At 38.9% G+C, this 13,372-nt stretch overlaps 1 protein-coding gene across 2 annotated transcripts; it reads left to right on the forward strand.

Moving 5' to 3' along the window:
• The first annotated feature begins 553 nt into the window (after nt 1–553).
• Nucleotides 554–11,650, forward strand: HSPA13 (heat shock protein family A (Hsp70) member 13). Of its 2 annotated transcripts, none has more exons than XM_004588613.3 (5): nt 554–938; nt 2,348–2,688; nt 6,337–6,550; nt 7,935–8,102; nt 9,858–11,650. In XM_004588613.3, exons 1-5 carry the CDS (start codon nt 914–916, stop codon nt 10,523–10,525), a joined length of 1,416 nt encoding a protein of 471 aa, XP_004588670.2. In that variant the 5' UTR covers nt 554–913; the 3' UTR covers nt 10,526–11,650. The 2 variants fall into 2 exon arrangements, with proteins under 2 accessions (XP_004588670.2, XP_058517740.1); XM_058661757.1 differs by lacking the exon at nt 554–938 and adding an exon at nt 1,286–1,400.
• Nucleotides 11,651–13,372: the final 1,722 nt, after the last annotated feature.

Consider the following 13,372-nt stretch of genomic DNA (forward strand, 5'->3'; position numbering starts at 1 on the left):
ACCTGTCTAAAATGAAAAAAGTACAGCCAGTCCCCAGAATCTTTGGGCTTGGGAACCTCAACAGCAGTAACAAAAAAGCCACACAGAAAACGATTAAATATTACTAATAACTGTGAAACGAGTAATTGGGCCCACTAGAGACCGGGAATTTGAAAATCATTTCACGAGTGCCAGAAATGGCCATTCGTAGTCATTAAACTTGTCCACAAAGGCAATGGTGGACACCTTAAAAACCCCATTTTTACTGAAGAGCTCACTCCTGTGGCGATAGACAGTGACCCTGCTCTTTCAGAGGATTCAAGGAATAGCCCTGATCCTCCTCATCGACCCCAAAACAAATGCTAGGGATTTGAGGCGGGCATTGAACTTTCAGATTCATTCTCGTCGAGCTAGGCTGGAGTTGGGGAGCTTTAGAGGAACTACCACCACAGAGTAGACCCCAAGGCAAAGAATCCGGGCCTGAGCTGGCTTACCGGCGCGCCCACACGTTAGGGTTCTCACAGCCTCCCTTACTGCGAACGCCTCACAGAGTAGGTCGGAACTACAAAACCCAGAATGCCAAGCGGAGGACGGGGCTAAAGAGCGTGTGTTTTACCTCAGGTCGGTTCGCGGAGCTCCAGATTTGATTTTAAACGCGTTCTCCGGCTGGCGCTCCTCCTCCTCAGCCTGAATGGTTTGGCAGTCCCTGCGTAGGAAAGCAGCTCAGTCGTCATCGGCAGCTCTTGAATGGCGATTCTCCGCCTCGCGACTTTATGGTAGTTGAAGTTCAAGACCTTGCGGGCGCTGTTGCTTCCCTGCCTGAGTGGGAGCAAGAGGACTACACTTCCCAGAGGCCTCCGAGGACTGCCAGTCGGTGAGGGGGCGGTGCCTCACGTCTGGTACAGTCATCCCAAGCTGCTTTGGTGGGACTGTAATGGCCGGAGAGATGACGATTTTAGGTCAGTATCTGGAAGGTATTTGTGGACGTTGCGGACATGGAGACAGTCTGGGGAGAGAAAGGCGGACAGGAGTGGCTGTCTTACCTCCTGGCACTAGCTGGCGCAGCAGGAGGGGAGCCGGGAAGGTGGTTTAGAGATATTTTTTCGGGATTTGAAGGGACGCTGGTGGCCCGGGTGAGGGTAGGATGCTGTAGGTCCAGCTTCGTGCGGCGCCCTACGAACACATTCATTCCCACAGCACTGGGTCTTGATTGGCGGGCTGAATTGGGGTCTTTGACAGGCCGTGACATGATGCATCACAAAACCCCTTTGAGGAGGAAGCTGGGTAACGGGGAGCAGCATTAGTCCCCTGCGCTGGAGACCCGAGGACCACTGAGTTGAAGAGGGTCAGGCTTCCTTGATGTGGGATCCACAGCTCTTCTCACCAAATCCTTTTGAGAATTCTCTTTCCCTATTAAGAAGGTGATGGGGTACTTCAGAAATGTTGCCATTGGCAGAGAAGGAGGCTGGGCCTGAAGATATGTGAGGAGAATTAGCTCCTCCAAATAGACATTTGGGGTCGTAGGACACAGGTGCCAAGCACAGCCTCCTGAAATTTCATCGGAATCAGCTCTGGATCCCCAGTGACCTGTCTCCACGGCTTGGGCCTTGGTTCCCACTTGGTGTTTTCCTGAATTCAGATTTGTCGAGTATCTGTTGTTCCCGAAGTGGAGGATGCAAGTTTGAGCAAAAGCTGGCTTGGGTGTTTCCATCAGCGTTTATGTCTCCACCCCTAATAACAGTAACCTATTTAATACTGATATCTGTACTTCAGTACATACAAAGCTGTGTTCCGTTGAGCAGTGACAGTTTAATACACCTAAGCAAAGTGAATGTATCTAATTTATCCATTTGATCTCTTTTTTTTTTAAAGAAAAAAAATGATAGATTGTTCTATTGGTTTTACAATAACAAAACTTTTGCTGTGAGAATTTTAATGGGCTGCCTTTCCTGTGATAACTAAAGCTATTTATAAGAAGTAAAAATCAAGATGTCATTCCTTCAAGTAAATTGTATTATCTCTGTTGTTTACTCCAGAAGAGTTGTATTTTCCATGAGCGTCAGCAGGATTTTTGAACATGTGGTTATGTTTTGCTACTTTATTCACCTATTAGTGAATATACATCTAGTTACCTGAGTGGCTTAGTTTTGTTATTTCTTCATTGTTAACGCTATTACAGCCAGGTAGTGCTTCAAAATACTTCATGTCTGAGACAGGTGCTCTTAGTTCCACAAAAGAAAATATCTTGTGATTTGTAATTTTAGTTGTATTCTCAAAAAAGTGGAACGCATGAAGCCTTGCTGTAGTATTTGGGCATATTGTACTAATTTGCTAAGGAAAAATGTCTTCTCATTTGTCTATGTTTCAGGATCAGCTGTTTTGACTCTGCTGTTGGCTGGCTATTTGGCACAACAGTATTTACCATTGCCTACTCCTAAAGTGATTGGCATCGACCTTGGCACCACCTATTGCTCTGTTGGGGTGTTTTTTCCTGGCACAGGAACAGTCAAGGTGATTCCAGATGAGAATGGACACCTGAGCATCCCCAGCATGGTGTCCTTCACTGACAGTGACGTGTATGTGGGCTATGAAAGCCTCGAGTTGGCAGATTCAAATCCTCAGAACACAATCTATGATGCCAAAAGGTTCATAGGCAAGGTGTTTACACCAGAAGAGCTGGAGGCTGAAGTTGGCAGATACCCATTTAAGGTCAGTGATTAAATCTTAAAATCTACGTTGATTTTAGTTTCATGTAGCATCTCAGTAGTTTGGCTTCATGTTACAGAATGTTGTATTTCAACTGGCTTCATCTGTAAGGAAATCATGTTATCCTACAGAAGAAATTTCATCATACTTCTGAGGGGACTGAGGTCGGTTAGGGACTATACTAGTCTGGATTGTGCTAATGCAATGCAATACCTAAGATAAGTCACTTACAAGGGCAACATTATTTGTGTCCTCTGGTGAGTCCAGTTCATGGTCAAGGCAGAACTTGCAAAGGAACCATCCCGTGATACCCCAGGAAGCAGAGAGAGAGAATGAAGAGACCCAGTCTAGGCCTTTCTAACCAGCTCTGTTCAGGTGAACCACCTCCCCTGGGCACTCCCTCTGTAATCTCATGTCCCCTCATCAGGCTTACCTCCTGTTTTAGACCGTAATATGTGACGTTCAGATTTAAATGTGTTCAGGAACCAAATCCTATTGAAACCTTAGCACTTTTAGTGCTACCATTGGCTTAGGCCTTACCCTATGCACTCAGAATTTCTTGTTAGCTTTCTCAAAGAAGTAGCAAGGTTGATGAAAGCTCATGTACTATCCATAAATGTGTGTATGGATAAATAAAGAGATCATGGTGGACCCTGTGTGATAGCCAAATGGCTAAAGTCCTTACCTTGCATGCATTGGAAACCCATATGGGCGCTGGTTCGTGTCCCAGCAACCCCGCTTCCCATCCAGCTCCTTGCTTGTAATCTGGGAAAGCAATTGAGGACGGCCCAAAGCCTTGGGACCCTGCATCCATGTGGGAGACCCAGAAGAAGCTCCTGGCTTCTGGCTTTGGATAAGCTCAGCTCCGACCATTGCAGCCACTTAGGGATTGAATCAGTGGATGAAAGATCTTCCTCACTGCCTCTCTACCTCTGTATATCTGACTTAATAATTAAAAAATAAATAAATCTTTGAAAAGAAAAGAGATCATACTAGGTATTCCGTGTCCTGGCCTGTTTCACATTCAGCGATGCGACATTGATGGCTAGTCAGGAGGGTCACAGTAGTTGGTAGTTGAGTGGAATGACTGCTCCATTATTTACTGAACCACTGTCTCCTGATGTACATTTTCTTTTTTTGCCTGGTATTGCACTAATATTGCCGTTTCATTGAAAATCCTTGTATGTGTATTTGTATACTTCTTTGGGTATTTCTTCACATGAACTCTGGAATTAGGGTCAATTTTCCACATGCTTTCTAGGGCTTTGTCAGGCGCAATAGCAAGGAGATAGGTCAGAAGTGGACCAACTAAGTTTGAAGCAACACTCATATGGGATGTTGGCATTGAGGGTGCCGGCTTAATTTGAGGTACCACGATATTAACACCAAACTACAGTTTTTGGTATCTGCCAGTCAGATGAGTAGAAATTGTGTCCTACGAATTTTCAATTCTTTGATTTCTAATGTGGCCATATTTTAGGTTTTTTTCTTTAATATTTTAAAATTGATGATATGTAAAGTCTTAAATTTTATGTAGCAAAATCATCTCTTAATAGTTATTTTAAAAAATGCTTTTAGGTTCTTACTGTGCTTATAATGGCTGTTCCCATTCTAGCTTTTTTTTTTAATGGTTTAATATGAATTTGTTTGTGTTTCACTCCTTTTTTTCCTCTTAAAGCATTTAAATATATATCCCATATAGTTTTTTTGGAAGTTATGAAGTGGGATTCTCAATGCATTAGTTTTAAAATACATGTGCTGATGCTGCTAATTGAGCACCCCTATTCATAGAAATTCGATTTTTTATCCATTTTTAAAGAGCAACAATAAGATGCTGGACTCTATGCTTGGTATATGTTTGCAAAGAAAGAATCTTGACTGAATTTGAACTGTAACACTACAACAAGGTGGAGGAATCCACCATGGGGGGAGGGCACGGGAAGGGGTAGAGGGAATCCCAGAGCCTATGAAACTGTGTCACATAATGCAACATAATTAATAATAAACAAAAAGAGCAACAAATTATTTTCTGTATTTTTAAAGCTTATAAATTTGTTCCTTTTTAGTTCCCTTTTGGACTTCATAATCATTTTATAAATTTTGTATAGTAATAATAATACCACCTATAATTGTACACTTCCTTTGATTTATGTAACTATATTTCTTATTGAGCAAGAGGTATTTTTTGTAATTGCTGTTGTCAGGCTTGCAGGTGACCTGACTTTAAATTCTTCCTGTTACATGTGGGCATTGGTGGTACTGATATTGTGTTCCTCAATAGTATGTGACAGCTTTCCATATTTTATTGATTTATTTATGTATTGGTCAGACTGACACATAAACAGAGATCTTCCATTTGCTGGATGCAATCATCAGCACTAAGCGAACTTGAATCAAGTACCAGCAATTCTACCTGGGTCTTCCATTTGGGTGTCAGGAAGGAACATATCCTTTGCTTCTGAGACACAGTGGCGGAAAGCTTAATTGGAGCCCAAGAGTCAGGTCTGCAGTGGACACTACTATATGTGATGTCCAGTCCTAGGCAGTAGCTTAATTCAGTGCCCCAGTGCCTGCCCTTAATTTTATTTTCTTGGAGGATTGTTAGTTACTGTTAGAAAGGTCAAATTTTCTTGACTGAGACCTTAGTGTAATTTCTGGAGTGACTGGGGAAATGGGGAAAAGTTCTTACAATTTCTTGAGCAATTTAATTCTGTTTAGTATTAATCTTTTAAAAAATCAGTTGATATAACAAGTGTAAATGTTTTGTTTGTTTGTTATGTATTTTTTGGTTCATTTTTTAAAAATTCTTATTGGAAAGGCAGATTTACAGAGAGAAGGAAAGATTGAGAGAAAGATCTTCCGTCCATTGGTTCACTTCCGAAATGCCTGCAAAGGCCAATCCGAATCCAGGAGCTTTTCTGGGTCTCCTATGCGGATACAAGGTCCCAAAGCTTTGGAACATGCTCGGTTGCTTTCCCAGGCCACAAGCAGAAAGCTAGATGGGAAGTGGAACAGGCAAGACAGGAACCTGCATATGGGATCCCAACACTTAGGAGAGGAGGATCAGTCAGTTGAGCCATTGCGCCAGGCCCTAGGGTGGTATATTTTAGGATTGATATAGTTTTTCAAATCTACCCTCATTAGCTGTGATAATGATATATAGCATGCTGTCATGGGAATAAAAATATGAATAGTATATGATCTTAACAAATGGATTAAAATTATTGTTAGTATATACTGGAGAATTCTTTTAGATATCTATTACTTTTGAATCAAGTTAATTGAAAAAATAAAGTTGATCTTGAAGGAGTAAACAGCTATACTTGTATTTCATAAGTTCATTGCTTTATTAAATGTTGATAATTGTTATAGTTAGTTGCTTAATATTGAATTTTATTCTGTTAATGAAAACGTATGGATTCATTCTATAGCTTTAAAGCATTAAGTTTAGTAGGCGGATATATTGGTAAGTAGATTGTAGGTGGACTTTATGATATTTGAAATATAAAGGTAAGCTTTAATTGTATAAAGCTTTTATGTATAGCTATAAATGTATATAAGTATGTGTATATAAATCTATGTATATGTGTGTATGTATACATATGTGTATATACACAACCCCCCAGTTTTTTTTACAAATCCTGTTCACAGGTTTTAAACAAAAATGGGATGATTGAATTTTTGGTAACCAGTAATGAGACCATCGGTGTTACCCCTGAATATGTTGGCTCTCGCCTGTTGTTGAAATTAAAGAAAATGGCTGAAGAATATCTTGGAATGCCAGTTGCCAATGCAGTCATTTCTGTACCAGCAGAATTTGATCTAAAACAGAGAAACTCTACAATTGAAGCTGCTAACCTTGCAGGTAGCCACATGCATGCCTATGCTGTAATTTTTTTCAAAATTGTGTTATGTAAGGGTTTTTTTTGTATTTGTATCTACTTAATAAGCAGAGAGAAAGAGATCTTCTATCTGCTAATTCACTGTCAAAATGCCCACAGTAACCAGGCTGATCCTAGCTGAAGCCAGGTACCCTCGGCTCCAGCTGGGTCTCCCACGTGGGTGCCAGGGGTCCGAACACTTGAATCATCCTCTGCGTCCTCCCAGGTGCGGTGGGCTGTCTCACATGGGGCATGAGGCTCCCAAGCGACAATGACAACCCTGGCTTCTATATTCATTTTTTTTCTTATTTTTAAAGATGTATTTTTATTTGAAAGGCACATTTACAGAGAGAAGGAGTTCACTCCTCAAATGGCCACAATGGCTGGAGCTGAGCTGACCTGAAGCCAGGAGCTAGGAGGTTCTTCTGGGTCTCCCGCCTGGGTGCAGGAGTCCAAGAACTTGAGTAATCTGCTATTTTCTGATGTGATAAGATGGGAGCTGGATTGAAAGTGGAGGAGCCAGGACTCAAATATGTGCCAATGTGGGATACTAGCATGGCAGGCAGAGGATTAGTGTGCTATGCCACCGTACCACCCCCATGGTTTCTCTTTGTAACTCACAAATTATTGGCTTATAAACAAAGATAGTAGATAAATTGGATCTTGATAGATATATGTATGGTAATTATGAAAGCTCCATAGTACAATACAAAGTTTATATTTTATAACAAGAAACTTCAGATAGCCCTTGAGAAAGATCAAAAAAATACAGGAATGAGTTAGCAATGTGCAATTCTTTTTTCCCTAAACTTTAGTGTTAAAGTAGGTGTAACTATTTTTATGCCAACAGGATCCCTGATGCAAAACTCCAAATTATTTCCCAGACTTTGAAGAGAAATTTTGTTCAAGGACATTTGATGTTGAACTAGCTAAGAACTTGGGCAATCCTTTGCTTTTTTCCTGTATTATAAGCAGGGAACTGGATTGGAGGAGGGGGAGCCAGGACTTTTTCTCTTCTCTGCAACAATTAGTTTTAGTTTGTAATCTTGGAAGTGCTGTTGGTCATATACTCCTATTTAACACGTGAATATTAGAAAAAGCAATTTCTTTAAAAATGAAATATTGATCAAGAATAAAATGACTTATTCCATTCAACGTGGAATTTCTTATGTGTAATTGTTTAGAATAATTTTAATGGCATCATTTAGAAGAGCCAGTCTCTGTCCTTCCTGTAACATTTTTATTGGTTTGTGACTGCTTTCATTGTTACGTAGTAAAAGTTCCTGTCACAGCATGCTATGCAGTTAAATGGGAAGGAATTCTGAATAGTGTCACCTCATGGGCTATTCTTGCTTCCAACTTTTACAGGGCTGAAGATCTTGAGGGTCATCAATGAGCCCACAGCAGCAGCCATGGCCTATGGCCTCCACAAGGTGGAGGTCTTCCATGTCTTGGTGATAGACTTGGGTGGAGGGACTCTGGATGTGTCATTACTGAATAAACAAGGAGGGATGTTTCTTACCCGAGCGATGTCTGGTAAGAAAACTATGGAGATAAGTTCAGCCAATAATACCTTCCTTAGCATATCTAATATGTGTAGTATGTTTTTTTGTTTTTTTGTTTGTTTGTTTGTTTTACTTTTTCAGACTTCTTTGAATTCATTGTGGTGATTTTCTGTTTCTGTAATTTTACCGTTTGTGTATGTTTACAGTGAAATCTCAAAAAATTGCCCGTCATCCTCTAACCAAACACAGACACTGCCAGTTATAGTTCAATGAGCCAGTAGGATTTTTTTTTTAGGTTTGTTTATTTATTTATTACTTGGAAAGCAGAGAGTCAGAAAAAGGTTTTCTGTATACTGGTTCGCTTCCCAAACACTTGCTACATCCTGGTCTAGCCTGGGCCAGAGGTAGGAATCAGGGGTTCCATGTGGGTCTGCCGCCTGGCTGACAGGAACTTTCCAAGTACTAGGGCCACAGTTTCGGCCTCCCAGTTTCATGAACAAAGCACTGCATCCCAAGGAAGCCTGCCCTAATTGTCATAATACCCTTCCCACAATATGAATTTTCATGTTGATGGTGAGAACAGAGAGAAGAAAATGCTCTTAAAGTGGGAGATAATTCATTTATTTCACTAAGGAATATTTTTATAATATAGATATCTTTAGAAAATGTGATTTTGATATTTCGTAAGAAATGGTAAGCTTTTTAATCTCCTTTTTTTAAAAAGATGTATTTATTTCTATTGGAAAGACAAATCTACCAAAAGAAGAAGAAAGAAAGATCTCCCTTCCTCTGATTCACTCCCCAAAAGGCTGCATCAGCCAGTGCTGAGCTAATCCAAAGCCAGGAGCCTCTTCTGGGTCTCCCATGCGGGTGCAGAGTCCCAAGGCACTGGGCCATCATCCCCTACTCTCCCAGGCTGCTGATACACACTCTCGTGATTTGCAGATAGTAACTTGAGTGCTTGCGTCTTTACAACTCATTTGGGAAGCTTAGATTGAGTTCTCAGCCCCTTGCTTCAGTAGGGCCCACTCCTGGCTGTTTCAGCGTTTGAGAAGCGAACTCACAGGCAAAGAACTGTTTCTGTAACTATATCTTTTGGGCTAAAATAAATAAAATTTTTAAAACACGAAAATAAAAAATTAACGTAGGAATCTGATAGCAAAGAGGCACAGGCATCTCAACTGACAGCCTTAAGGTTATACACCTGCTCCTGCTCTCACACCTTTTTTTCAAGGTTTTTGTTGCATATGATTTAAGTGAATCAACTAAGGCATTTGAAGAGTTGAGCTGTGAGTTGTAAAGTTGAGCTTCTCTGTGTTCCTTTCTCTTTCTTAGATTTGTTTGCACTAAGTCAGTGCAGGAGCATAATTTCCTTTGAAATTATTTTCTGCTTCTCAACTCTTACTGAGAAAACAAGTAAGAGAATTTAAAAAAAAATTCCAACAGGTACCTTTGAATTATAAAAAGCCCTGTCTTCTACTGAGAATAATGTCTTTTAGTGTTTTAAATAGCTTTGTAAACTTAATCTGTGTTCTCAGTCTGCTTTCTGAAAAATTATTTAATTAAGAAATACTTTGACATTATTTAAAAGTTTTCTAACCCTGATGTTTCTAACTAGTATATATTACGGTTGAAATCATTTTAATTCGGTTATTTGTTCATCTTTCTTTGTGTGAATATCTTAAGAAGGAGTTTTTTCTCCCAGAATATAATTTTTATACTTCTGCACACACATAGGCACAAATATGCCTTAGCATAATATTAACTCTTCTGTGTTTTTTCATAGGAAACAATAAACTTGGAGGACAGGACTTCAATCAGAGATTGCTTCAGTACTTATATACACAGATCTATCAAAAGTTTGGTTTCTACCCTTCTAAGAAAGAGGAAATTCACAGATTAAGACAAGCTGTGGAAATGGTCAAATTAAATCTGACTCTTCATCCGTCTGCTCAGATATCAGTGTTACTGACAGTGGAGGAACAGGACGGTAAAGATCCCCAGGCCCCTGAGACTGAAGCACCAGGGGACAGAGGCTCCCCAGCAGGGGGACAGCAGCTCAACAGTGTGCCTGGACCTGGCCTTTCTGAAAAGGACAGTGGCAAAAGACAGGTTTTGTTTGAAGCAGAAATATCACGGAAGCTCTTTGATAGCCTTAATGAAGATCTCTTCCAGAAAATCCTCGTGCCCATTCAGCAGGTGTTGAAAGAAGGACACCTGGAAAAGACTGAGATCGATGAGGTCGTTTTAGTTGGGGGCTCTACTCGTATTCCACGGATCCGCCAAGTCATTCAGGAGTTTTTTGGAAAGGATCCCAACACATCCGTAGACCCTGACCTGGCAGTGGTGACCGGGGTGGCTATCCAAGCAGGCATTGACGGAGGCTCTTGGCCTCTGCAAGTCAGTGCTTTAGAAATCCCCAATAAGCATTTACAAAAAACCAATTTCAACTGAGTTGTGGAAAACAGGTGATTGTTGTCGGATAACCTCTTCCCTTTTATCAGGCCACTGCCTCCAAAAGAGAAAGTCATCTGTTTTCTCTCACAAATTGACCTAGAAAGCTGCATCTCAACAGAGAAAAGCTTCATGTAGCATTCTATTGTAGGATTAAATGTGACCAGATTGATACTATTTGATTTTGGAGAGCTCCCATTATATCAGAGAATTCTAAAATGAGAACTAAGATAAAACCCTCTTAGGGGAGGAGTATGGTTGGTGACTATATTTTCTGGGTTCATGAATTGACAACCATATGCACTTAACATTATATTCTGTAAATGTTAAATAGTGCCAATTATAATAAGATTCCCAGCTCTTACTAGATTGTATTAGTAGGAGCTGGAAATTTCTTTACTTGGTTATTACATCTATCTTTGAAATATACTTGAAGGACAGTGTTGATGTCAGGTATTTATCTAGGACATAGCAGTGTTATCAAGATAAACTGCAAACATCACCTTCAGTAATTGCCATGTTATATTTCAGTGACTTTCATAACTATAGTCCCAAATGTGTCATATTTTCATAATCTGCACACTCCAAATTTTTAAAGTTTATCTAACTGATTGGTTTATTTTCTAAGATGGCTTTAGGTTTATCCAGGGATTTCTATTCCATATGGAATACCCAATTTATTTTCTGGTACCTTCACCAACTGTATGTCACTCTGCTTGAATTTTCATGATTCTGTGTGATGTTGGAAAACAACAGGAACTTATTAATTGCGTTTTAGGATTAACATTTTAAAATATGTTCATGTTACAATAAAGCCATCATTACTGTCTCACTTTTGTTACCCACCATCTTTGCAATTGTTAAATAGCATTATTTACTCATGTTTTAGGTTTCATGTATATTTTCAAAAGCCCTAAGGAACACAGCAATTATTTGAGTCATCAAATGATATTTCTTCAAATTTCGTGGACATATTCTCCCATTATTTTTAATGACCAAATGCACCTAATTGTATTAGTCTGATTATTATTTTTCACTGTTATTTGTACTTTTTTTTTAATTGGCCACTTGAAGCCAGAAGATGGTTGAGTAAGGAGAGAGAATATTTGTGAATACTGAAGTAAGGTGGAAGGCAACATGGAAAAATTGCCACAGATCAACATTTGTAGCAATTCTAGCTTTTGCCTTTTTGTTTCCTTTAGAAAAAAATCACAGGGACCAAGAAAGAAAATTTAGCAGTTTTATTTTAGAGGAATGTCCATATTATTTAGAACTACTACACAATTTTTTTTCAATGCCCCAAAACGTTTTAGCTATTGTTAGTATTTTAGAAAATTATTTTTTTAGCAATCAGATTGCTGTTAAAACAATTTCAAATTGTTTTGTGCACAATGTAGTATGTGGATAAAAAAAACATAAAATACTGCTGTTTTATTTTAGGTTAATGAAAAAATGCCAAAGATGAGTCCTTGATTGCAATATGAGAATTTTGTTCTCTTTGACTTCTTATACTTCTTTAATAGATTTTAAGATTGAAAAATTGTTTTGAAGAAGCTCTTAAGGCAAAAGTGTTTATCTCAAAATCTTATGGTATCAGCTTTAAAGCAGTTCGAAGCTTAAATACCAATCTTGAATTTCTTAATGTTTGATATGGTTCAAGACAATCTGTTAAGTATTAATGCTTTTTGAAGAAAACAGCACACTACACAGGACAGCTGATCTCAAATTGGAAGTTAAATAATTTGAAAAATAAACCGATAGTGTTGGAACTGGAGGCTAGTAGTTTCTCATAGTGTCTAGTGTAGTTACAACCGTTTTGTTTTTAAGTGAAGGAATATTCAGTTATTTTAGAGGGCTATATGTAAATAGTCTTGACATTAGTGTAGTTTATTTATTTAAAAAGTAGAATACATCCTGAAAGGGATCATTTACATATAACAATCTGAAGTCATTTTTTGTGGAACAGACTTAAAGACTTTAGTTGTACAAATAAGTAGGTTTGTGGTTTTTTTTTTTTTTTTTTTAGGTACAGTACTTTTTAAAGTATTGTCTTATATGATTAGAATATGTGAACTAAGTAATTTATTTTGCATCAGGACTGTTTTGGTACTGTGTTTCACTCACCACTGACTTGTCAAGAGATACTACTGTGTATAATGTACTGAAAATTAGTTACTGTGCATAACAGATTGTGCCTCTTAAATTTGTGCATATACAGGTAATTCATATTTTACTGTAAATAAAGACCATTTTGCATTTTGTTTTTTAAACTGTACTTTCTTTATTCCCAATGAAGATGAAAAACAAGTTTGAGGTGTGTAGATAAAAAGTGGGGCTAGAGTTTATCTGATGCCCACAGTGTGTAGTCCCGGTGGCATGGACTCCAAGTATGTTTGTCCCCTGCATCCTACACTTGACCTTAGCCAAAAGGCCGAGAAGCGATGTCCCCTGCGTCCTGACTAAGATTGCTGCTGTGCTTGAATCGCTTCCCTAACTTAGAGACTCTTTTTTCATCATTTGAACAGTATCAGGAATTTTGAATAACCAGTACGTGTTTTCTGACAACAATATAGCTTAAAATGAAAGTAATCTGTACATAATAAAAACTACTACATTACACTACTCTAATCCTTTGATGGTCAGTGCTTTGTGCTTTTCTAGTAGTAACAGTAATAGTAGTAATGAGTATTAAAAGCAATAGGCCTGATATCTCCAGGACTGTAGTTTCTTCTTAGTGATTTGGAGCATTTTGGCTGGCAGAGCTAGATTTAGGAAGAAATACAATGAGGCTTCATATTTTATTTAATAAGCAAATAATACATTGTCATTGATACTATGGCTGCTAAT

The sequence above is a fragment of the Ochotona princeps genome, chromosome 3 (genome assembly GCF_030435755.1).
Source record: "Ochotona princeps isolate mOchPri1 chromosome 3, mOchPri1.hap1, whole genome shotgun sequence".
Taxonomy (NCBI): Eukaryota; Metazoa; Chordata; class Mammalia; order Lagomorpha; family Ochotonidae; genus Ochotona; species Ochotona princeps.

Excerpts from the sequence above, each read along its gene's own strand:
- HSPA13 (XM_004588613.3), top strand. The coding sequence starts at position 914 with ATGGCCGGAGAGATGACGATTTTAG. Across the intron at positions 939-2,347 it reads CGGAGAGATGACGATTTTAG|GATCAGCTGTTTTGACTCTG; the intron begins GTCAGTATCTGG and ends TCTATGTTTCAG. Across the intron at positions 6,551-7,934 it reads TGAAGCTGCTAACCTTGCAG|GGCTGAAGATCTTGAGGGTC; the intron begins GTAGCCACATGC and ends CAACTTTTACAG.